This window comes from Fulvia fulva, chromosome 8, assembly GCF_020509005.1.
Source record: "Fulvia fulva chromosome 8, complete sequence".
In the NCBI taxonomy this organism is placed as follows: Eukaryota; Fungi; Ascomycota; class Dothideomycetes; order Mycosphaerellales; family Mycosphaerellaceae; genus Fulvia; species Fulvia fulva.
The window spans coordinates 61,039-84,669 of NC_063019.1; the positions used below are offsets into that span (position 1 = coordinate 61,039).

At 52.4% G+C, this 23,631-nt stretch overlaps 7 protein-coding genes across 7 annotated transcripts; 4 read left to right on the top strand and 3 right to left on the bottom strand.

Annotated features, from left to right (window-relative positions):
* Nucleotides 1–1,888: 1,888 nt before the first annotated feature.
* Nucleotides 1,889–10,123, bottom strand: CLAFUR5_10765 (6-hydroxymellein synthase; the record flags this gene model as incomplete). The annotated part of the gene is made up of 7 exons (XM_047909913.1): nucleotides 1,889–2,743; nucleotides 2,796–3,455; nucleotides 3,510–3,641; nucleotides 3,700–4,043; nucleotides 4,097–8,904; nucleotides 8,969–9,854; nucleotides 9,931–10,123. 7 exons carry the CDS (start codon nucleotides 10,121–10,123, stop codon nucleotides 1,889–1,891), a joined length of 7,878 nt encoding a protein of 2,625 aa, XP_047765565.1.
* Nucleotides 10,124–10,923: 800 nt separating this feature from the next.
* CLAFUR5_10766 (ABC multidrug transporter) lies at nucleotides 10,924–14,830 on the top strand (the record flags this gene model as incomplete). The annotated part of the gene is made up of 3 exons (XM_047909914.1): nucleotides 10,924–11,869; nucleotides 11,932–14,598; nucleotides 14,658–14,830. The coding sequence occupies 3 exons, from the start codon at nucleotides 10,924–10,926 to the stop codon at nucleotides 14,828–14,830; spliced, it is 3,786 nt and encodes a 1,261-aa protein (XP_047765562.1).
* Nucleotides 14,831–14,956: 126 nt separating this feature from the next.
* Nucleotides 14,957–15,830, bottom strand: CLAFUR5_10767 (Hydrolase FUB4; the record flags this gene model as incomplete). Its single annotated transcript, XM_047909915.1, has 2 exons — nucleotides 14,957–15,785; nucleotides 15,826–15,830. 2 exons carry the CDS (start codon nucleotides 15,828–15,830, stop codon nucleotides 14,957–14,959), a joined length of 834 nt encoding a protein of 277 aa, XP_047765563.1.
* A 641-nt stretch (nucleotides 15,831–16,471) lies between these two features.
* On the top strand, nucleotides 16,472–18,241 carry CLAFUR5_10768 (Alpha-glucosidase; the record flags this gene model as incomplete). The annotated part of the gene is made up of 1 exon (XM_047909916.1): nucleotides 16,472–18,241. One exon carries the CDS (start codon nucleotides 16,472–16,474, stop codon nucleotides 18,239–18,241), a length of 1,770 nt encoding a protein of 589 aa, XP_047765566.1.
* Nucleotides 18,242–19,221: 980 nt separating this feature from the next.
* CLAFUR5_10769 (Short-chain dehydrogenase reductase 3a) lies at nucleotides 19,222–19,575 on the top strand (the record flags this gene model as incomplete). The annotated part of the gene is made up of 1 exon (XM_047909917.1): nucleotides 19,222–19,575. The coding sequence occupies one exon, from the start codon at nucleotides 19,222–19,224 to the stop codon at nucleotides 19,573–19,575; it is 354 nt and encodes a 117-aa protein (XP_047765567.1).
* A 519-nt stretch (nucleotides 19,576–20,094) lies between these two features.
* CLAFUR5_10770 (Terpene cyclase) lies at nucleotides 20,095–21,288 on the bottom strand (the record flags this gene model as incomplete). The annotated part of the gene is made up of 2 exons (XM_047909918.1): nucleotides 20,095–20,869; nucleotides 20,933–21,288. 2 exons carry the CDS (start codon nucleotides 21,286–21,288, stop codon nucleotides 20,095–20,097), a joined length of 1,131 nt encoding a protein of 376 aa, XP_047765088.1.
* A 573-nt stretch (nucleotides 21,289–21,861) lies between these two features.
* On the top strand, nucleotides 21,862–23,624 carry CLAFUR5_10771 (Cytochrome P450 monooxygenase; the record flags this gene model as incomplete). The annotated part of the gene is made up of 4 exons (XM_047909919.1): nucleotides 21,862–21,996; nucleotides 22,062–23,075; nucleotides 23,132–23,442; nucleotides 23,498–23,624. 4 exons carry the CDS (start codon nucleotides 21,862–21,864, stop codon nucleotides 23,622–23,624), a joined length of 1,587 nt encoding a protein of 528 aa, XP_047765087.1.
* Nucleotides 23,625–23,631: the final 7 nt, after the last annotated feature.

The window sequence follows — 23,631 nt, forward strand, 5'->3', positions numbered from 1 at the left end:
CTAGCAATATAATAGGAAGGTAAGAAATCGTTTATAGAGCAACTATAGAAAGAGAGGTAGAACAACTAGGTTGTAGGGCATAGTAGACGCCCTTAGCTAGCGGGACAACCTAAGGAATAGTTAGCTACAAAATCCGCGGTCAAGCAACCCCCGAAGCTTATCTACTACCGCCTTACGAGGGCATAGAGTAGTATAGCAACCTCACTACGAAGCGAACACATCGGCCTCTAGGGGTACCTATTATAGAGGAAGGTTCTAGGATACACGAATACTAGCTACCCCTACGGCTATCGCTCCTAGAACGTACGGTACGCACTCCTCGTCTGTCCGAGGTGGTCGCTAGGAAGGGGGGAGTGGATCGCAAAGGCGAGGAACCGGACGATTAGGGCACTTCTTAACAACGCTGAGGACCTACGGCGTATTACGAACTAGATACTAGAGAAGGGCTAGCTAGAACAGTACCGCCTAGTAGGAGCAGTGTAGGAAGAGAGGACACGACGTAGCGCGACGAGACCGGCTAGGAGCGGGGGCTAACGGGGTAGTGACATAGACTACGTACGTTCAGAGGGAAAGCTAAACTAGACAAGGAGTAGTCGGGGGCGGGAAGGGTTTTCACCTGTTCGGGTTTCCCTTTATATATAACAATAGATATATACCTATATAGGCCGGATAGGGTCCTAGAACAGGGGAATGACAAATCTATCTATTAAAGTCTCCTACTACGATATAGTAGCCTTGTCTCTTAAGCGTACTGTCTAGGTGTCTATAGACCCTAAGGTCGCGGCTAGACCTCGAGGCTAGCGGTTATATATATACCTCGTCTGGCAGACCGGGCAATCCACCAGCAGGAGATGAGTCGAGGTCCAGAACCTTGTCGCGATCTTGACCGGTGAAGCACTCGGGCCAGACCTTGATGTCTTGCCACCCCACAACGGGGACTCCCTTTGCCTGGGCCTCCTTCTTGTAGTGGGCGTAGAGAGCCTTGTAGCTGGTGATCAGAGATGTCATGGCGCTCTTCGTGACTTTCGGAAGGCTCTTGAGGTATGCGTTGCGCAGGTAGTGGTCTTGGAGCTGCTTGGCATCGTCTTCGTGGATCCATGCCTTGACGACGATCTTGTGACACTTCATGATCTGGAACACAAAGAGATGGCGCAAGAGAAAGCGGACCGTGTTCGTCTGTCCGATGGCGTTGGTCTTCTCGAAGGCGGCGTTGATGTCCATCACAGCACGCAGCTTTGCGGCACGGGTCCAGGAAGGCATCACCAGATCGAAGTGCTGCTGGAAGATCTTGAGTCGATCCTGGTACTCCAGGAGTCCGAATGGCTCATCGGGGAGAGGAACTGCTTCTGCAAGGACGGTGGTCCAGTTCGTGCCGGTGTACTTCTGCCGAGATCTCTCGACCTCGTCGCGTTAGGCTCTCAGGAACTTCTCCGCGGCCTCTCGGTACTCGTTCTCTTCGTTGACGCCGATATTGTCACGCTCGTAGGATGGCTTAGAAAGAACTTTCTCCTGCGATGGTGTTAGTGCAGTCTCGCACAGAGGCCGTCGCGAGTTGCGTTGCGACTTACATTGTACGAGGAGACTTCCTCGTCGGTGTAATCAATGCATTTGGTGTATGAGCGGGCGGCCTACCTCCCAAGTCAGGCGTTTACTCCACCCTCGAAGCACGTGCAAGGATTCACACGCAACCCTCAGCAAGCTTCTTGGCGGAGCGAGTGGTTGCTTCATTTCAACACCACGACGAGCGATAGCCGCGGTCTAACTTAGGAGATAGCGGGCGGCCGCGGTGCTGTGCTCACGACTACTCCCGATAGTCTAACAAGTCTAGTTCGGGGGTAGCTTGCATTCGATAGAGATTGTATTGACTGATCACCCACGGTACCTCCCTTCAACTTTCCACATCGCCTCCGCTACCTTCGAGCTGAACAGCCCGGCTCAAAGTCGCAATTTTCCTTGACAGGACCTTAATGCTAGAGGTACCCATAATGTCTAGCATAGGTACATCAGCCTTGACGTCTCTCACCAAGAATGTCCTCAGCTCCATCGCAACTAAAGAGTCAATGCCGTTCGCACTTATGCTCTTCTCAGCGTCGATATCCTCTATAGACACGGAGAGCAGGCCGGAAAGCTTGGCGACAACAGCATCGGTGACGATGTTTATCGCTTCCTCTAGTGTTTTGGCGGCGCTCAAAAGAGCGTCAACGGCCATTTCGATGCTCTCTCCAGATGCTGCATTTCCATTGACGCTCCCCGCATTCAGGCGAGCGAACAGCGGGAAATCCATGTACGTGGGAGTCGGCATACCCTTTACTCTGTAGTGATCTCTGTTCGTAAGTCCAGTAACGATTTGGGCGGCAGCTTGCTGTCGACTATCCATGGCGTGTTCGATGATGGCAAGGAGCTCTTCCTCTCTAATGTGTTCCAGCTCCACAGACATGCCCTTGGTAATCGCAACTCGTTCATTATGCTCGGCGACGTAGCCGACTGAGAGGATAGCGCCGACATCAATGCTGGATGCAACAAGGCCTTGGCGGCGGCGAGAGTGAGCGAGAGCGTCTTGGAAGGTATTACCAGCGGCGTAGTTGGCTTGGCCGCGGTTGCCAATGATGCCAGTTGCTGACGACAGCATCACGAAGTGATCTAGGTCAGAGGGAAGTTGATTGTGTAGATTCCATGAGCCCGCGACTTTGGGGTGAACTGCAGCCCTGTATGCTTCGAAGGTCATGTTTTCGAAGATTGAATCCTACGGAGGTCAGCAGTCTTATCGAAATACATGTGTCACAGAATGGGCTTACCGAGAGCTTCATTGCGCCTTGCACGACACCTTTGATCGGCGGCAAGATGGTTTTGTGCTCGTCCAACACTGAGCGTAGGCGGGTCGCGTCACCGACGTCGCACTTGCAAATGCAGATTTTGCATCCAACCGCTTCCAGGTCCGCTTTCATATCCGCCACAGCTGGCGTGATACGTCCACTGCTGGACAAAAACAAGAAATGCCTCGCCCCTTTCCCACTCATCCAACGAGCAATACTTCTGCCAAGGCCACCGAGACCCCCGCTGAGAACATACGTGACGTCCGACTTCAGGCGGAATTCTGGCGGTTGTGCAGGCACAATAGGCACGATATCGTCTGGCTGTGGCACGAAGACCATTTTACCCTCCCCTTTGCCTGATTGCAGGAGCTGAAAGCCTTCTTGAAGTTTCGACAAAGGCCAGACGGTCGTCGGCCGAGCTGATTTCACGATGCCCTCGGTCCAGAGCTTTACGGTGTCATCAATGAGCCCCTTCACCAGTTTCGGACGTTTCTTCATCATCGTGACCAAGTCCACGCAGGTGACAGACGTGGCGTGTAGTAGCGGATGCATGCCGATCTTCGAGTTGGATTGAATGTCTTTCTTGCCGATTTCAATGAAGCGGCCGAAGGGAGCCAAGAGATCCAAGGAAGCTCGGAGGGCCTGTTAGTTTGGGCAGTCAGTAAGCGGATTGGAGATGTGAGCACAGCTTCTTACATCTCCGGCGAGTGAGTTGAGGACGACATCCACCCCTTCATCAGCGGTCGCTCTGCGCACTCCAGCAGCGAAGGTGAGATCCCTGCTGGAGAATATGTGGTCTTCCGGAATGCCGTGCTCGTCGACCAAGATCTAACGATAGTCAGCTACGGTCTTCACACAGGCGAGAAGCACTCGATGGAAAACCCACACTCCGCTTCTTCGGCGTCGAGACGGTCGCATAAATTTCAGCGCCAACATGCTTCGCATAGTTGATAGCAGCCTGACCTACGCCTCCAGCAGCAGCATGAATTAGAATTTTTTCACCCTTTGCCAGACGTGCAACATCGCGCAGAGCGTAGAGCACGGTAACGTAGACCGCAGGGAGCCCAGCGGCCTCTTCGTAGCTTAGCTCATCCGGGATGATGGTGACGACAGACTGGTCCACTCGTCCAAACGTGTGGAAACAACCTACGTGATCCAACCCGGTAATGTACGTCACGCGATCGCCGACCTGCACGTCAGTAACGTCGGAACCGATGCGAGAGATGGTGCCTATACATTGACAGTCAGTCACGAGTCCGCCAAAGTGCAGCACCAAATCATACCCGATGCCTCACAGCCAATGCTATATGCCATGTGCTCGCCCATCGCAATCATCAGGTCCCGGAAGTTGAGACCCATTGCTTTTACTTCAATCTCAACGTGCGTCGGATCTAGAGGAGTATCGTAAACGGCATCTGTCACCCACCCAAGCTTGCTCAGGACGCCAGGCGATGCGGAGGACAGTTTGACCGGCCTTCCCGCGTCCTTCCAGGGCATCATGACTGGTGTGGAGGTGCTAAACCTGGCAGTAAGGAAGCGGTTCGCACCTGAGCTTTCCATGAGCCGACTCGTGGTGAACTTGCTAGCACGAAGTTCAAATTCTCCATTCAACTCCTGGGTGCAAAGCGTATCGGTGAATTGGTGCTCGCACAATTGACTAATAGAATGGGCCAGGGCTTCCACGTCTGGCCTGGGCTCGACTACTGAGAGTGTCACTAGATTGACATGGTCCAGGTCTCGTTCCCAACGGACTGTGCGAATCAATCCGGTGGCCATGCCATAATCCGGTGTCTCGGAGGTATCCCCCGTGACCCACAGAAGTCCTTTGCAGACCGTCAGCATTTGACGGACACCCTCGTATTGGTCTGCTGTCAATGTTGCTAGTACGGGACGATCGAGCTCGGCTATGCAGATGCATAATGTCTCGCGGAGGTCCGCGTCTTTGAGCTCATCAACATGCAAGACAGCGATTTGTTCGGTCCGCAACGTTCTCACGACGCTCCTTTGCAGCTGGAAGATCAACTCTTTGTGAGCCTCGCCAACGGGAAGACCGGTGATGATAGCCGTTTGGTTACTGGACCTAGGCTGCTTGACTTCAACTTCTACGGCTCGCGTGAGAAGCAGACTTTGGATTTGAAGTCTCTTGTCTTGGCTATTTGGCATGTCCAGCTCAACGCCACTGAAGCCCGAGTTCTTCAACAGATCATCCCACTGGGAGACTGAGATGAACGGACACCACTTTCTGTCGTCCTCGATGCTGAGCCACCAGCCGGGAAGTTGACCAAACGCAAGGGAAGACCAGAAATAATCCTGTCGCGTTCCCTCTTGTATCAAGAATCTGCCACCAGGCTTAAGCAGCTTCCTCAAATTGCTCAGTGTAGATGTGAGGTTTGCCGTAGCGTGAATGACATTTTGCGCAACAATCAGATCGTAACCGCCGAGATCGAAACCCTGGTGGGCAACATCCTTCTCGGCGTCGAGCACTTCGTAGCTCATGATGCCCTGGTAAGCCGGAAACTTCTTCCTCGCCCTCTCGAAGAAGGCAGCCGATATGTCAGTATATGTGTACTGGGCGACACTCGACCAGATGACCCGGCCGTCCTCAGCAAGCGGCGCGAGGCATTCCAAGACTTTTTTGGTGCTAGAACCTACACCGGCACCCACCTCCAGAACTTTCAAACCTGTGCGGTTCTGAGCCAAGCATTTCAAGAATTGCTCCTGCTGGCTTGGCAAATTTCCCAGATCCGCCAAATCAGCGTAGACATGGTCGAGAATATCGTCCTGTCCGAACATGAGGTGGAGAGGATCAATTTCCTGCTTCAATACTGGAACGATATTGGAGCCCATGCGGTATGCGAGTCTCCCTTCTGCTTTGTACCCTTGAATCTGGCCATAGAGCTTCAGCTTGGCGAGTGCGTCGTCTTTCACTTCGTCGAATTCCGATTTTGTAACCCCAGAAACTTTGTCCTCTTGGATCCACGTTCGAACCTGCTTCAACCATTCGAAGTACCGAGCGAGATGACCCTGAGGGACTACCGGTGGTTCTGCCGTCTCCAGCTGCTCGACAGCGTCATGAATTAATAATAGCGTCGCGAGCTGCAGTCGCTGCACCCACACGATCGTCAAGTCATCGGCTCGTGAAGCTCTCTCGTTGCATTGGAGATCAGCGACACTGATGGTGTCGAGGTACGGCGTCCAAGTTAGATCATGACACAACTTTCGTGCGACTCCGTATTCTCGGTCAGTAGAGTCCAAAGGAGTGGCACGGATGCCACTGATGGAGATACGTCCCTCGCCCGACTCGGCGTCCCAGACCACGATTTCGTTGTCATACTTCTCGAAAGCAATACGTTTCGTTTGCGCATGAACGCGGTATTGAGCGCCAGGACGAGCGTCCAGCTTCGCAGACAACCAAACACCCTTGATGAAAGTCGGAACAGCTGGGCCTTGCAGAGTTTCTCCACCGAAAAGATCCATAATTGCGCACAGGGCAAGATGCATCATGCTGTCCATTGTCGCCGGGTGGATGAGGTGCGGTGACATGTGCTCCTTTGGCATGGCCTTTACAATATTGGGTACCGTCACCTTGCCCAGTATGGCTCCACCTCGATTGCCTGTTCCTGCGGTCTCAGACACGTTGCAGAATAGAGGTCCAAACTTCAACCCGACAGTAGACATGTTCTCGTACGCTCTCCCGATGTCGAAGGGGGTAGTGCACCTGGTCTCCGCCTCCAGAAGCTGCTGTTTCCTGACGTTGGCCTCTTCCTTGGCTTCCCTGCCAGCATCAAGTGGTCCAGTGGCGACATCGTAGTCAACAGCGACGTACCCGGTGCAATGCTCCACCCATTCATCAGCTGCGGGATTGTACGAGGCGATTCGAAATCTTCTCCATGTCGAAGAGACTCCAACACTCGAATCATCTACACGGCTCATACTCAGCATAACCTCAATGCCCTCTTTGCTATCTGGAACAATCAGCGCTCGTTTGATGGAAACATCCTTCAACCGAAACCCGGTAATGGGTAAAGCAACCTCGGCGATCTGACGCACTGCTTCCACAGCGGCGATGATGTATCCGACGCCTGGGTACACGTAAGAGTTGGTGACAACATGATCGCGAAGCCAGGGCTGTTCGCCTATTCGCAAGAAGTTCCTCCACCGAGGGACTTCTCTATCCCAGTCTGCAACGGGCGCGCCGAATAAATCATGCCGGGGAGCTTGCCGGAGACGATGGTTGCGTGACAGTCGACTTTCGTACCAAAGTTTCTGAGAGCGATTGAAGACATAACCTGGTACCTCGACCAGAAACGACGGGGCATCAACTGCCATTCCGACGCTCCAGCTGGTGTTCACGGTCTGCAGGTCGATCGGGTAACCTCTACTCCAGAGATGGCCGACTGAACGTAGAAGTGACTCTGGCCCTGGTTCGTGGCGGCTCAGGACCGCACGAGAATTGACGCCAGAACCTCCTGGCCGGCTTGCCAGAGCCTCCTTGATCACACTCTGGAGTGCTCCGTGCGGACCGAGCTCCAAGACAGCATCCACGAATACGTTGCCGGCATTCGAATCTATTTGCAGTGAGGCCTGGCCCTTCTGAGCGGGGCGAAACAGCGCAGTGCCAAGGCAGTCGGAGAATCTGACTGGAGATACCAGGTTCGTGACCCAATATCCGGCCCCTAGGAAGGCTTCTGCGACCAGTGTTCCCGTCACGGTCGAAAACATGTACGTCTTGCTCGGCTCTCCTGCCGTGATGCCCTGGAGTAGAGCACAGTATTCGCCGGCAATCTGTTCCATATGGTGTGAGTGGTATGCTTTGTTCACCCGCAATTTACGGGCGAAAACACCTTCAGCTTGCAGATGGTCGCACAGCTCTGAGACAATCCGAGTATCCCCAGAGACTGTGCAGTTCCGAGGGCTGTTGATGCACGCGACCACGGCTTTGCCATTGCCATGGCCATTCAACACTTCCAGCCGTGCTTCCACGTCAGGCTGAGACAGAGCAACGGCGGCCATGGCACCTTCGCTCTTCGTCTGCTTGGCGCAGACCAGGCCACGATAGTATGCTACCCGCCATGCGGACTCTCTGTTCAGCTTTCCCGCGGCAAAGGCGGCTGCAATCTCGCCCGAGCTGTGGCCGACCACTCTTGCAGGCGAAATGCCCCATGAGCTGAGAAGCTCTGTCAGGGCCACTTGGATGGCTGTACAAGACGGCTGCGCGAGCCATGGTTGATCGACATGGCTTTCTTCCTCACCCATTGCGAGCTCATCAAGTAGCGACCACTCTGCCCCCAGTGACTGGAAGAACACGGATGCTGCTTCCAGACTGCGCCGAAAGACAGGATATCCGTACAACTCGCGGCTCATCTGCGCGTACTGACAACCTTGACCCGTGAAAACATATGCCACCGACACAGTCCGGCGAGCCCGCATCGGTTTAGCTTGCAAAGAACACAGGCTCGAGGCCAGCTCTGATCTATTGTTCGCGAGGAATGTACGTCTCCAGCCAAGTTTGGATCTCTTGTGCATTGTGAATGCAAAGTCGCGGACAAAGCCTGGGTCATGTTGACCATCACATTCCTTCAGATTGAGATGCTTTGACAGTGTCGTGCAGTTTCTGGCCACTCCTCCCTCGTCAAAAGCGGAAAGACCAACGAGTTGAGGCGGTGTCGCCATCTCTTCCAAAACCTTCCACTCTCGATGCGGACGGTCGCCATTCGTTGCAGTCGTGCCTGCCCCCTTGTCGCCGTTTAGGGGGGATTGATCAGTCACCGAGTTAGCCTTGATTGGCGACAATTGCGGAAGTTTGGCTATCTCGTCGGGGGTTGGTACTTTGATTGCTGTGCGATGCCGTCCAGAGAGGCCACATTGTTTCACAAAATGATATGCATCGTCGAGAATCGCGTGTGCGTTTGTGCCTCCGACACCAAAGGAGTTGATTGACACTCTTCGTAAACCCTCGCACGGCCAGGGCGTTGCGTGCCTTGGAATCTGCAAATTCCAAGATTCAAACTGAATCTTTGGATTGTGCCTCTCGAAGTTGGCCTGAGGAGGTATAATGCCGTGCTCCAGGGCGAGGACGGACTTGATGACTCTACGCAAAGGATTAAATTACCATCCTTGTGCTTTGTGGAGAGTAGAACGGTGAAGCAACTCACCCCGCGATACCGGCTGCGCCTTCTAAGTGTCCAATGCTGGCCTTGACAGAGGCTAAATAGAGCGGGTTCTCCTTGCTTCTCGCTGCGAATGCCTGTGCGATGCCGCGGGCTTCAATGGCGTCTCCTTGGGTTGTGCCAGTGCCGTGCGCCTCTACCAGCATTGTCTGATCAAAGCCCAATGACGCAGACTTGTACACTGCCTTGATCAGGTCCGCCTGCGCATCACTGCTCGGCAATGTGAGCCCGGGAGTCTTCCCGTCTTGGTTGATTCCAGTCCCTCTAACGACCGCACGAATGGTGTCGGCGTCCCTTACCGCAGCGCTCAGGCGCTTGAGAATCACTGTACCGACTCCTTCTCCTCTTGCAAATCCATTGGCTCGATGGTCGAAGCTGAAACATTTGCCATCTGGGCTCAGAAACCCCTGATGGCTCATTCCCGCAACATCGCCCGGATAGTTGATTATCGTCACTCCCGTCACTACAGCCATGTCGCTCTCCCCGGTCCGCACGCTCTGCGCACCCAGATGTAAAGCAGCCATGGAGCTGGAGCATGCCGTGTCGATGGTCACACTCGGACCCCGAAAATCAAAAAACCACGATACTCGATTGCTGTGCATGGAATTAGTCAGTCCAGTCACACGGTGTCGCAGTGTCGATTCCGGATCACTGTTGAGGATGGATAGGTGATCATGATTGAAGCCAGAAACGTAGACGCAAGTATTAGTTCCTGCCACCTGTTCCAAGGACAGACCACTGTTCTCTAGCGCCAGATACACATTCTCTAAGACGATCCGCTGTTGCGGGTCCAAGCATAGGGCTTCTCCTTTCGTGATGCCGAAGAAGGGAGCATCAAAATAGGCTGGGTCTTCCTTCAGAAAATGACCGCCTGAGAAGTGTCAGATAGGGTGAGGTTGGAGACTTCACGTTCATGACGATTGTGAGATGTTTGGGTATGCACAGACCTTTGACGGCGAACGTTCCTCCATGGTCGGGGTCGGGGTGGTAATGACCAGCCCCGATCTTGTCTGCCGGAAAAGGAGAGTGAGCGCATCGTCTCTCCAGCAGGAACTGCCAAAGATTCTCTGTGCTGTTGGCGTCATCGGGGAAGCGAGTAGCGAGGCCGATAATGGCCAAAGGCTCTGCACAGTCTCTCATGACTGATGGTCGGGATAAAAAATGGGGACTGAGGTGAGAGGGAAAATGCGCGTAGAGGAGCCAAGCAAGGTAATACACTTGAGGTACCACAACTCACCAAGTACCGACCACCATCTTCTATGTCTTGACTGTAAGCAGATACACCCTCTTCATCCCTGCCATAGGAATCCAACAGCTAGTCAGAGACCGATGGCTGTGTCAGTGCTAGGCTCGGAGAAATTAAAATACCCTGGATAAGCTCGAAGCCAAGTACCCTGCGATGTTGGACTCCGATATCTAACAGGGAAGAAGACGGGGTAGTCGGTAAGGCTCAGAGCGGGGAAATGCGGGGTGGTACAATATACCCCCTGCTGTGCTGCTTCTATGCAAATCCTAGCACGCTCGTAACAACACCCTGTCGCTATCTAGCCCCCGTACTACATGCCACATCCCTTTAATATGTCGTCGTAGAGCTGGTACCTAGTCAGACTCTAACTACTAGCCTTGGAAACCTCGCGTATCGCCGTGTCCCCTAGCCTTCGAATCCCCCACTGACAAGCGCCTAGTCGTTTGTTACACTAGAAGGACTAACACTTCACCGAATCTACGAAAATGTCTGATCACTGACTCGGCAGTCTCTGCTCGTGAGTAGGGGGGCTCGGCCAGTCTGTCTAGTGCGACCTGCGTCCGACTCTAGGACCCGAAAAGATCAAGGCGGTGGTTACAAAAGCACACCAATCAAGCCGTAGTTGGCCAACGCTTCGAAGTGGGCAATAATACTGTTGGACGAGCCCGCAGCAAGTTGCAGCAGGGGAAGAAATATGAATATTCGCCTGTCGGACCAGGAGACTGCTATCATCAATGAACAGATCAACAATCCACCGGCAACGGAGATCAGCTACTTCAGTCTTTTCCGCTATGCGACTCGAAGGGACCTCGTCGTCATTTCCATTAGCACATGCTGTGCTATTGTTGGAGGTGCTTCGCTACCTATCATGAACCTCGTCATTGCTTCTATCGTTGGGAATCTCGCCGGGCTTTACCAAGGACAGACATCTAACTTCGCCCCAGACATGAGCCGGCTGACTCTCTACCTCGTGTACCTCGCAATCGGACAATTCTGCGCGATATCAATCACGGTCCTGGGATTCACTTCTAGCGCCGAGAAGATTACCAGCCAGATGCGCTATCACTATCTGACAAGCTTGTTGAGGCAGAACGTTGGGTTTTTCGATCAGACTGGTGCTGGAGAGATCACAACGAGGATTACCAGCGACATGAACATGGTGCAAGATGGGATATCGGAGAAATTGGGAATGTCAATCAAAGGCATTTCGACCCTCGTCACTGCGTATGCGGTGGGGTTCACTGTACAATGGAGGTTGACCTTGGTGCTCACATCGGCAGTTCTGGCGATTTCTGGAACTCTGGGCGGACTGGGCCATTTCGTGATAAGATGGAGCAGGAAGTCTTTGTCTTGCTATGCTGAGGGCGGATCTCTTGCAGAAGAGGTCATGGGTCCAGGATCGATGCGCAACGTTCTGGCATTCGGTATGCAGGAGAGACTGGCAGGCCAATATGACCATCACCTGCAAACAGCGGAGAAATTTGGTTTTCGGATGAGGAGTTCCGTGGCTGTCATGGCGGGCATTCTCATGTTCTGCATCTATTCGACGTATGCTTTGGCATTTTGGGTTGGAAGTCGTTATCTAGTCGCGGGTGAGGCGAACTTGAAGGATATTCTCACCGTCCTTCTTTCGATCACGAGTCAGTCATCATCACAATCCCCGGTCGTCTTGACTCAATTCCGCTGACTTTCCTTCTTTCAGGCGGCGCATTCGCTGTCGGACATGCCATACCATATCTGCAAACCTTTGGGACAGCCAGAGCCGCCGCGTCCAAGATTTACAGTACGATTGCTAGGCGTTCCCCTCTGGATCCAGCATCTGTGCAGGGTCTCAGCATTGACCCCTTGACCCTACAGGGTGCCATTGAGTTCCGTGGTGTAAGACATATTTATCCGTCGAGACCACATGCCGTTGTCCTCGAAGATCTAAACCTCATCCTGCCGGCCGGGAAGACCACTGCGATACTAGGTCCCTCGGGATCCGGGAAGAGTACCATCGTTGGCCTCCTCGAACGCTTTTACAATCCAGTTGGTGGGCAGATATTACTGGATGGTGTCAATATTCAGGACGTCAACATACGATGCCTTCGACAGCAGGTCGGATTGGTAACTCAAGAACCGGTACTTTTCGACACCACAGTAGCAGAGAACATAGGCTTCGGGCTTACTGGATACGATAGCTTGGAGACCACACCGCGTTACTCACTTTCCGATGACCAGGCCATGGAAATGGTCCAAGAGGCTGCCAAAATATGCAATGCTGATGAGTTCATTCGCCAGCTTCCTAACGGCTATCGCACCATGATCAACGACGATCTACTCTCTTGTGGACAGAAGCAGCGCATCGCGATTGCCAGAGCAATTGTGTCGAATCCAAAGATCCTCATACTTGATGAACCCACTTCAGCGTTAGACAATAAGAGCGAACAAGCTGTCCAGACTGCCCTGAGAAACGCGGGAAGCGGCAGAACGACAGTGATTGTGTCGCATCGATTGAGCACTATCTGTGATGCTGACAACATTGTGGTCATGGAACAGGGCTGCGTCGTGGAACAGGGGACACACGAGCAACTGTTACAGCGGCAAGGAGCCTATTCACGGTTGGCCAAAACCCAGCTCCATAGTCGACCAGAGATTCCTCCACGGCAAGGATACAACAATGACGAGGCTCTTGCAGCAAGCGAGGCGAACGAAGAAGATCTGACTGAAAAGCCGTTGAGCGGGCTCTCCACCGATTTCGAGCCCAGAACGCCTGCGTCGTCAATCCCCATACTTGTGGAGCAGCCGTCCCTGTGGTCACTTATCAAGTTCGTCGCTTCTCTCAATAAGCCGGAGTGGCACATTCTGCTCGTGGGCGTATTCTGCTCGATATTCTGTGGTGCCGGCAATCCAGTTCAGGCCATCCTCTTTGCCAAGTGCATCGCAGCATTGTCTCTCCCAGCTACTCGCTTTGGCGAGCTACGCTCAGAGATCTACCGTTGGACCATCCTCTTTCTTGTTTTGGCTCTGGTAGAACTGTGTTTCCATGTGTCTGAAGGCATCTCGTTCGCCTGGTGCAGTGAGAAGCTCGTTCGTCGAGCAAGGGAGCAGTCTTTCCGCATTATACTTGGGCAAGAGACGGCGTATTTCGAAGAGCGCTCCGCTGGATCCCTTACGTCCTTCCTCAGCACAGAAACAACATATCTAGCAGGCATGTCCGGAGTCACGTTAGGAACGATTACCAATGCCGTATCTACACTGTGCATTGGCTGTATCATTGCCGTCGTCATCGGCTGGAAGCTTGCACTGGTCTGCATGACAACGATGCCTATCGTCTTGAGTTGCGCATTCCTCCGATTTTGGGCCACGAGTCGACTACACAGTACTGCTATGAAAGCATACAGCGCATCGGCTTCGTATGCTTGTGAAAGCATTTCCGCAATTCGCACTATAAGCTCCCTCGCGCTTGAAGAGCAAGTCACCAAACGCTACCGTGATCAATTGACAAAGCAATGCCGCACTCTTAAGTCCACGCTCTGGACCAGCGCTTTGTATGGAGCTGCCGAAGGCTTGATGACTCTTTGCGTCGCGCTGGGCTTCTGGTTTGGAGGTAGACTGATGGGTGAAGGCGAGTACACGATATTTCAATTCTTTGCTGCTTTCATGGCCGTTGTAAACGGCTCAGAAGCAGCTGGTACAGTGTTCAGCTTTGCACCGGATATAGGCAAGGCGAAGCATGCTGCTGCTGAAATCAAGGTTCTCCTCGAGCGCATTTCCCCGATTGAGAAAGCTGGCGGGGACCCGGTTTTGTCAGTGCAAGGCGACGTCGAGTTTCGCAACGTACATTTTCGATACCGAAATCGCGAGAATATGGTTCTGAGAGGGCTCGATTTGAAGATACGGGCAGGTCAGTATGTGGCATTGGTCGGCTCAAGCGGCTGCGGGAAGACGACGACCATCTCGATGATTGAACGGTTCTATGATCCTCTGATTGGTCAAGTCCTCGTCGATGGCAAAGACATTCGCAGCCTCGATGTGAAGACATATCGCAGCCATATTGCGCTGGTATCGCAAGAGCCGCGATTGTACCAGGGTACGATCAAGGACAATATCCTTCTGAGCGTAGGCGCAACACCCGTCTCCGATGGAGCTCTCGAACAAGCTTGTCGTGATGCAAATATCTACGACTTCATCATGTCATTGCCAGACGGCTTCGAAACGAATGTCGGGAGCAAGGCTGTCATGCTGTCTGGTGGACAGAAGCAGCGCATTGCGCTTGCTCGAGCATTCGTACGTAACCCGTCCATTCTTCTTCTAGACGAAGTCACGAGTGCCGTTGATGCTATCTCTGAAGAAGCGGTACAGGCCGCACTGGACAAGACTCGTCGTGGTAAGTAAGACAGTATTGTGCGGAAACCGGGAATCCTCGTTGAATGTTGATGTTTGTAGGTCTCACAACCATCGCCATTGCCCACCGACTGTCGACGATACAAAAAGCCGATGTCATTTATGTCTTGGACGAAGGCCAGGTGGTAGAGTCTGGAAGCCATGAAGAACTGATGGACCGAAGAGGAAAGTATTCTGAGCTAGTACAGACGCAGAACGGGGAAGTACGTTGGTAATTTTGCGGCACTGCTTCGATACGGAAGCAGGCACTTCAAACAAACCAGACCTGACATTGCACAGATGGCAGCCCACGAGCCTATAGCGACATTCAGAAAGGGATTCTTGGAGCTATGACACTATGTCTAAAGACCTGTTGCCGCTTCAGCCGTATCCCTGATTGCCTCTGCAATTTGTGTCATCAAACGTCTTCCTCTTGGAAAGTCATGCCCAAACTCGTGATGGATCTCACACGTCTTATTCTCATCACACAACTGAAGCAGGTGCAACCCATGATGTGGGTCGTTGTCATCATCTGCCGTGCTCCGTACATGCACAGTTGGAATGTCAATCAAAGGGACGCCATCCGCCCCTCTCTGCCACCGCGTGAGTCCATGAATGCCATTACTAAGAAATGCCGTACCGTCCCTTAGCATCTTCCCTTCTAACTTCTCAAGCAAACCCAGCAGTTTCGCATGATCAGCTTGGTCCTCTTCATCCACGCCAGCTTTGTGCCTCAAGGCGCTTGGACGAAGGAACATACTCCTGGCGTCATCCAAGGCCGCAGTAGGGTCGAACCCCTGCTCTGCCATCTCCACGTCCGCCAAGTTGAACACCCGCAGAGGCGATGCGCCGTTGACGAATACCGCGAACCTGAAGGTTGGATATAGAGCAAAAGGATCTTGTTCGATTAATAACTCTGCTGCAAGCGCTGCTCCACCAGAGTAACCAAGAACGCCATCAAACGGACCTTCATTGGCGATGATGTCCCGTAGTTCGGAATGAGTCTGGCGTATGGATGTGGGATCCAGGGGATTGTAGTAAGTGTACAATGGTAGTGCTGAGAATTGAGTCGTATGAAGAGACCAATTGCCCTCTGTATGACGAACCGTGCCTTGAACAAAGGTGAAATCAAAGTCTTCTAGTGAGGCGCGAATGGAGCTTGTTTGCATGTTAAAGATCTTGACGTTCTTACTGTCAGTTAGGCTACGCTAGACTTCCTCACGACGCTGACCTCATTATTGGAGCCTCGTCCGTGGAGACACAAAATCTTCATCCTGCTGGTTTATAGGTCGTGTAAGGTAGAGGAGATCATTTCGAACATTAACTGGAAAGCCACTTGGCTGATTAGTATTAATGGCCGCCGTATAGCCGCCGTCTAGCCGCCGTATAGCCGCCGTATACCTCATGGTTCCAGGTTGCAGTATTTCCAGCAGCCTGAATCACGATGAATACGACCCTATGAACGTAAATGTATTGAGGTATTATGTTACCCTTGCAACTCTCCATGCATGCTAGGCTGGGCTGGTCAGTAAAAAGCCTCCAGACGTGTTTGCGGTATTGAAGCGCCGAGGTGGACGGGCAAACAAACACGACTTCCAAAGTCTTCGGACATGGAATCCTGCTCCAAAGTGTTTTATTTGACTCACCGGATCTGCCTAAGTGGCAAATTCTAGCGTACAAATTCTCTTGCCCTGCCTTTTGAAACGAACAGGGTAGGGCGGAGCGTCCAGATAAACAACCAAGGTTTGTTTGTTCATCGACCACACTAATGCTCCTCCTTCTACGCACACTCGTTCGAATCGAACCTAGACCGCTCTGAATCAGCTTCTTCCAAGCACGAGACAACCCCGAGTCGCTTCTAACTAGGACGACTTGTCATGGCCACAAAGTGGTTCCACAAGAGTATTGCGTATCAAATTTGGCCCGCATCTTTTAGAGATTCCAATGGCGATGGTGTGGGCGACATTGAAGGCATCATCAGCAAGTTATCGTATCTAAAGGAAACACTATCAATCGACATGCTCTGGCTGTCGCCAATCTACGATTCCCCGCAGAAAGATATGGGCTACGATGTGTCTGACTATGAATCAATCTACCACAAATACGGCACACTCGATGATTTCGCTCGCTTAGTAAGAGAGTGCAAAGACAGGGGAATCAGGGTCGTGATGGACCTGGTAGTCAATCATACCAGCGACCAACATAAGTGGTTCCTGGAAAGCAAGCGAAATAGAGCGGGTAAATACGCAGACTTCTATCACTGGAGATGTCCCAAGTATGATGCTGAAGGCAAGCGACATCCACCAAACAACTGGAGAACTGGATCGAGATATGGCAAGAGCTGTTGGACGTACGTAGACGAGCGAGATCAGTATTATTTTCACTTCGGGGCGCCGCACCAGCCGAACTTGAATTGGAGTACGCATGAGACAAGGGAGGAGATATATGAAAGTGCGGCGGCTTTCTGGCTGAGAAGAGGGGTGGACGGCTTTCGAATGGACCTGGTCGGATTCTATTGGAAAGACTCGAACTTTCCAGATGCGAAAGTTGTCTATCCGGACGAGAGGCTGCAGCCATTAGACGGGCAGTACTGCCACAACGGAAGCGATGTGCATGTGTGGTTGAAAGAGTGGAGACGAAAGGTCCATCAAGACTTTGGGCAAGACATTGTCTTGATAGGGGAATTGCCCGGCACAGGACGGGATGAGTTCTTGAGGTTCATTGCGCCAGGTACTGAGGAATTGGACATGGCGCTGGACACGGATATCTTCATCACTGGCAACAATTGGGTCGATGCACTTTACGAGTTGAAGAAGCCCGAGCTGCCTTTACTGAAAGATGCAGTGCTCAAAACGCAGAGCATGTTGGACGAGGGAGCGTGGCCGACTGTATTCCTCGAAAACCACGACTTTGCCCGGAGTGTATCTAGATTTGGCCCTGGAGATGGGCCGCATAGAGACGATGCCGCAAAAATGTTGGCTCTCATGGCATGCACACTCTCAGGAACACTTTTCATCTATCAGGGACAGGAGATTGGCATGACGAACGTCCCTCCACACTGGAGAAAGTCCGAGTTCAGGGATAATGCGGACCTTGACAATATCGAGGATATCGACGAGAAGAAAGCCCCAGGACTGAGAGAGAAGTCAGAGAAGGCATTGGTCACTTGGGGAAGGGATAATGGGAGAACATTGATGCAGTGGTCGGGCGAGACTCACGCTGGATTCAGCGAAGGTGAGCCCTGGATCGGGGTCAACGACAACTATCAGGAAGTCAATGTTACCAACCAAATCGATCGCCAGGATAGCGTGCTCGCATTCTGGAAACATCTCGTGAGAGTTCGAAAGGATTACTGGGAGTTCCTCGGACGTGGACGATTTCAACTGCTTGATAGAGACGAACAGCAGACTATGTCCTATATCAAGACGAACGATGAGAAGACGGAGCAGTTGCTTGTGGTCTTGAACTTTTCGGCCGACGAAGCGTCGGTGAGCATTGATGGGGACCGCTTTAAACTTCTAATAAGCACGTGTGCATCGGCTGAGGAGGAGCCGGAGGGCGTAGTCAAGCTGCAGCCGTGGGAGGGCAGACTATACCAAGGCGCTCCGCCTGATGAGTCAAAAGCTGGAGGACGACTTCAAGTGTGAGACAGATGTGTGACTTCAAGCGAATGGATTCGGCTGTCTCTTTTGAGAGCAGAAAAAAGGTCGGGACGGAGTTGCCACGCAGCCCGGCTGTTCTTGCACTACAATAGTCAAGCAATGGGTTTCTGCTTCGTTCTGCTTCGTATCCAGCCGCAAATCCCTTGTCCAATACCGTGTACCAAATTGATCGGCGATTTGAACACCATCACCGTCAAGCTCCCAATAGTTGCCAGCCGAAACATCTAGGGTTCCTTACTGCGAGAATGCGAGCTATGCGATGAACGCTATTCGCTACGGGAATGCACGCGAATAACCTATGCTTATACGCAAGATAACCTTTAGTACCCTCGAGTATAGCGAGAATGTGCCTTAGGGTCGGTGCCTTAGGCTACGAGATCCCGTAATAGAGTCGAAGCGATAGTAATAATATTCGAAGAGATAATAGGGCTCGGTCGGCGAGCTAGGGCTCGCGAAGGGCGACAATTTACCCGGGAGGCCAAGCGACGCTAAGCTATACCTGCGTAGGAAAAAGCTCTTATACAAGGAGACCTTACTATCGGCTAAGAGATAAGACGAGGACCATGCCGTGAGATGTCGTGCAAGGTATAGTTCTACGGAACGAGACCCTCCGCTCTTGTGTAACGTACTTCATGGATTCGTCTATGTACAGACTTGGATCCACCCTTCTAGACACTGCCCCGTGCGCGAGGCATAGAGTTTTTTAGTAGGACGCTCGTTTTCTACCTGCATTGTTTCGCGCAAGGGTTCTCCGGACCAGGAAACGTGACAATCTGGGGCAACTGTATACGCTATGATGGCTAGCCTGTATCCGGCAACTTGAGTCGTATGGGAGCCTTGTTCCAAGTTTTAGGTCATGCGATGCTCTTCGCTTCCCAGTCGAAACCCCCCCTCGTAATATCTACTGCTCGGTCTACATATCTGTCGCGCTTTGTAGCGGCAAAATCTTGTCGTTCCGTCGCATTATGCTGGATGAGCGGCTCAAGGGCAAGGTACGCATACCGAATCGCATGCTAGCTTTGAGTACACTTGATGAGTTTACGAATTTCAAGGTTGCCGTAGTGACCGGTGGTGCTTCTGGCATTGGCCAGTGTGCTGTCCAATGTCTACGATCCAGAGGAGCAAAGGTCGCCTCTTTCGACATCACGCAGATGGCCGCCTCAAACGATCAAGAACTACTCCTCGTCAGGTGCGATGTATCGGATGAAGCGCAAGTCGAAAACGCTGTGGCGATGGTGGCAGCCCAGTGGGGACGCATCGACATTCTCGTCAATTGCGCTGGTGTATTGGACCGCTTTGGTAAGTTCCTATCAGGATAAGGACGGGAGGCGCTTATTTGACAGTTATCGTAGCTGCCGTTGGGAGCATGGTGACAAAAGATTGGCGCGAGTCCTTTGCCGTCAATGTCGAAGGCCCAATGTTTTTGATGCGATCGTGCATGCCTTTTTTCCTGAGGCAGGAAAGCAAAGGCCGAATCGTGAACTTGTGCTCCACAGCGTCTATCAGAGGAGCTGCGTGTGGCGCTGCATACACTGCTTCAAAACATGCACTCCTTGGTCTGTCTCGTTCAACAGCTTGGCAGTACGCCGAACATGGAGTGAAGTGTAATGCCCTACTGATAGGGCCTACGGCCGGCACCAATATAACGAAAACGGCAAAAGACCCAGACGAGGCTGGCTTTGAGCGCGTACAGCTTTACGGAAAGCTTGTGCCTGGGGTGTTGCAGGTGGGGGACATCATGCCATCTTTGTTGCACCTTCTCACTGCCCCGGGGTTAAATGGAGCGGAGCTGGCTGTTGACCATGGCTTCACGACAGCATAGGCTGGAGGTTCTATTTCTAGACTAGAGAACCTGAATTCCCGGAAAGCACCAACGCGTCTCTTTCCCACAAGAACCCTGTGGCGACTGCCATTGGACCACCCATTACCAGATACAGCGCGATCTTCTCCAATATCGTCTTCAAAGGCAGATCGGGCGCCAACATGGCACGACTCTCGTTGAACAAGGACAATGCCCACACGGCGCTTGCTGAGCTCCCAATGATGCCGTCCCACTGTAGAAGCCATTTACCCCCTTCGAAGGCGCTCCTACATTTGACTTTGCTCCATGGAGAAGGCGGGACGAATATGTGCTTGATGTCCAGCCTCTGTTGACTTCGTCGTCCGGAGAACATGGCGAGAGCAGAGATGATTACGGGAATCCATAGCGAAGCTCCAGCAAAGACCATGGTAAAGGTGTAAACAGGCCGCAAACGGCCAAGGAAGTCCTCCATGGTCGCATCGCTTGAGTTCTGGTCGTAGCCGCTAGCAATCCACGTCCATGCCAGCAAAGTGTGGATCAGAGCTATGTAGACATTCCACTGCTGGTACCAAGAGGCAATAACATGCTTAGTATTGAAGCCCTTGATCAAGAGACAAGGCATCGCCATTGCAACTAGCGGTATCACATAGGCCAGCAGGAAGCTCCAAGGTATCAAGTCCAGGTCTAAAGGGCTGACCAACAGACTTGGTGCAGAAATTGACGGAGATGCCACTGCGAGCCTGGCTGCCAAATAAAGCGGCGTGAAAACTGCGTTGGACTGGTTGAAAATCAATATGCCTGGAATCATGGTCCTGCAAGTGGATCATGATCAGCATGCCAGAACTACTACTTGCTGCACTCAAAAGTTCATTTACCAGCTCATGAACCTCGGTCGACTGTACGCTCTCAACCCTTCCAAGACAATCAAGATCCACGACGCTCCCCAGTTTGCCGCAAAACTGAATCCCACAACATCCGCATCTGCATGCTGCATATCCTCACAGAAGATGAGAAGGAAGACGGCCACGGCACGCAACTGAAGATCAAGCTTCGGCCAGCGTCCGTTTGTTGTTAGAGTGCGAAGCGGCTTGCCACCGGGTGTTGTGCCGTTCGTAATGCATTTCTCGAGATGTATGAGGAAACCGTTGGAGATGGCGAAAAGGTGGAGCGATCTGAGGCCGAATGCAGAGAGGGAGAGGAGGAATGTGATGGGGAGGAGGTGAGTTGGCATGGTGGTGTAGTGTAGTACTGTGCGAGAATCAGACCTCTCTCGGAGCATTCGACCTCAAGTATTGATCGAGGTTTATCCCTTTGCAAACTCGTACACAAAAGAGTCTTCTTCTACGATCAGCATCTTCCGCCTTACTATACCTGTTCGAGGTGTAAGTTCATGTCCGTCACAGTCCGTGCGACCCCCATGTGCCTGTCGTTGACGTATTATATGAGGACGCAGCTGGCAGGGGACAAGCTGACTGTGGAGAAACTTTGGGTTCAGGTGATGAGCGGGCACCTTGGGGCGCGGCCGAGGCGGCAATAATAATTCAGAGCTCTCGCGAACAAAGTTCCAGTGCTTCCCTGCCCATATGAAGAGCTGGTCAGTGGTGTCGTGGTGACTTTGGCTTGTGGGTCAACGCCGGAGGCAGCTGGGACGCAAGAGCCAAACCTCGTTGATTTCGAGTTGCTCTGGCAGTTTCGCGCTACACAGAACACACAACGTGAACACTTACCGTCTCAGAAGTTGTCTCCTCTCAAGCCTTGTTCCTGACAAGGTGCATCATACAGTCGGCTTGTTGCCCTCCAAACCATGCACGGAATGCAGAATGCTGCCACAAAAGCAGTGGCTGCGGTGCTGCTAGTTCCATCGGCATATGTGCTGTCGCTTGCTGTTGGACTGTTGTTGTTCGACTATTTAAGAGTACTTCTGTTGCGAGCAAAGCTCGTAAGTCATGCAAGCACTTGTGGCAACCGTCGATATCACGACGCACGTACTGAACTCAACGACAGCCACCAGGACCGCTACCATTGCCTTTGTTTGGAAATACCCTCTCGTTTCCTGCCGAAAAGCCATGGATTCTGTTCGAACAGATATCCAAACAGTACAAATCACCCATCATCACGTTCTGGGTCGGACGGCAGCCAACATTCTACTTGAACGACTGCTGGACGGCGCACGAGCTTCTTAATAAACGTGCTGCAAACTATGCCAGTAGACCACGCCAGGTGGTCCTTGGCGAGCTACTTGGCGGTCTCGACAACATTGCATCCATGTACTATGGCGAGCGATGGCGTCTCCATCGAAGGCTTACTCACGGAGTCGTTGGTAAGCAGAAGCTCCAATGCTATCGTGTGATCCAGGACGCCGAGAGCAAAGTCACAACGTTCCGTCTTCTCGAAGACCCTGGAGATTACGTAGCTCACTTGGAACGTTCTGCGACAAGCGTCATGTCCATCATCGGTACTGGCAAACGCGTTACCAAGCTTAACGATCCTTTGACTCTCAGAGTGATGCAAGTGACAGCAGAAGCTGGAGAGAAAGTAGTCGTCGGCAGGCACTTCCCCATGATATTGGAAACATTCCCGTGGATGGCCAGTCTCCCTCCCATCAAGAACATGTTCTGCTCAGGATCTGAAGACGCGGATATGTATTACTGCATGGCTGAAGAGGCATCCAAACGTCCCAAAGACTGCTACTTCAAGGACGTCTATCAGTCACAAGCGAAATATGGACTCTCCAAGTCCGAAGTGACCTCGCTGACTGGAAATCTTTTCGGAGCTGGGGTGGAAACATCTACATACACGATGCTTTCATTTCTACTAGCCGCTTGTTGCTTTCCAGATTCTTTGGCCAAGGCAAGAGAAGAGATCGCTTCCGTCTGTGGAGTGGCAAGAAGCCCACGAATTGAAGACACGGCAGACATGCCACACGTCCAAGCAGTCATGAAAGAAGTCTTTCGATGGAGAGCTCCCGCTGTCCTTGGAGGACAACCGCATGCGCCCCTGGAAGACGACTACATTGAGGTGAGTCGTACTGTACCGCCCAGTGACAAAGAGAAGTGCTCATCGCGTCTGAACAGGGTTTCCTCATACCTAGAGGGTCATCGGTAACAGGGAATCTTTGGGCCATTCATCGGAATGAGCGAGACTTTCCAGAGCCTGATCTCTTCTGCCCGGGGCGTCATTTTCCAGACCACGATCTCTATCGCCAAAATCCCACGCCAAAGCGGCACATGGCTTTTGGATGGGGCCGTCGTATGTGTGCCGGCGCAGATCTGGCGGAGCAAGGAGTCCTTACCCAGATCGCGCGCTTACTCTGGGCCTTCGATATCGAAGGCGACATGGATGGAACAACAGGGAAGCCATTGAAGTTGAACATATTCGATTATACGTGAGTGATTCGAACCCGTTTGAGGGTTCAGAAGCTTACAGTACACTTCCTGCAGGAGCGGATTCAACATTCGCCCAAAGCCATTCAGATGCAAGTTCACGCCACGCAGCAGAGAGATAGCGCGAACGATCACGCGAGAAAGACGAGAGGCTGAGAGTATTTTGCAAGAGTACGAGATCTAATGAGGTG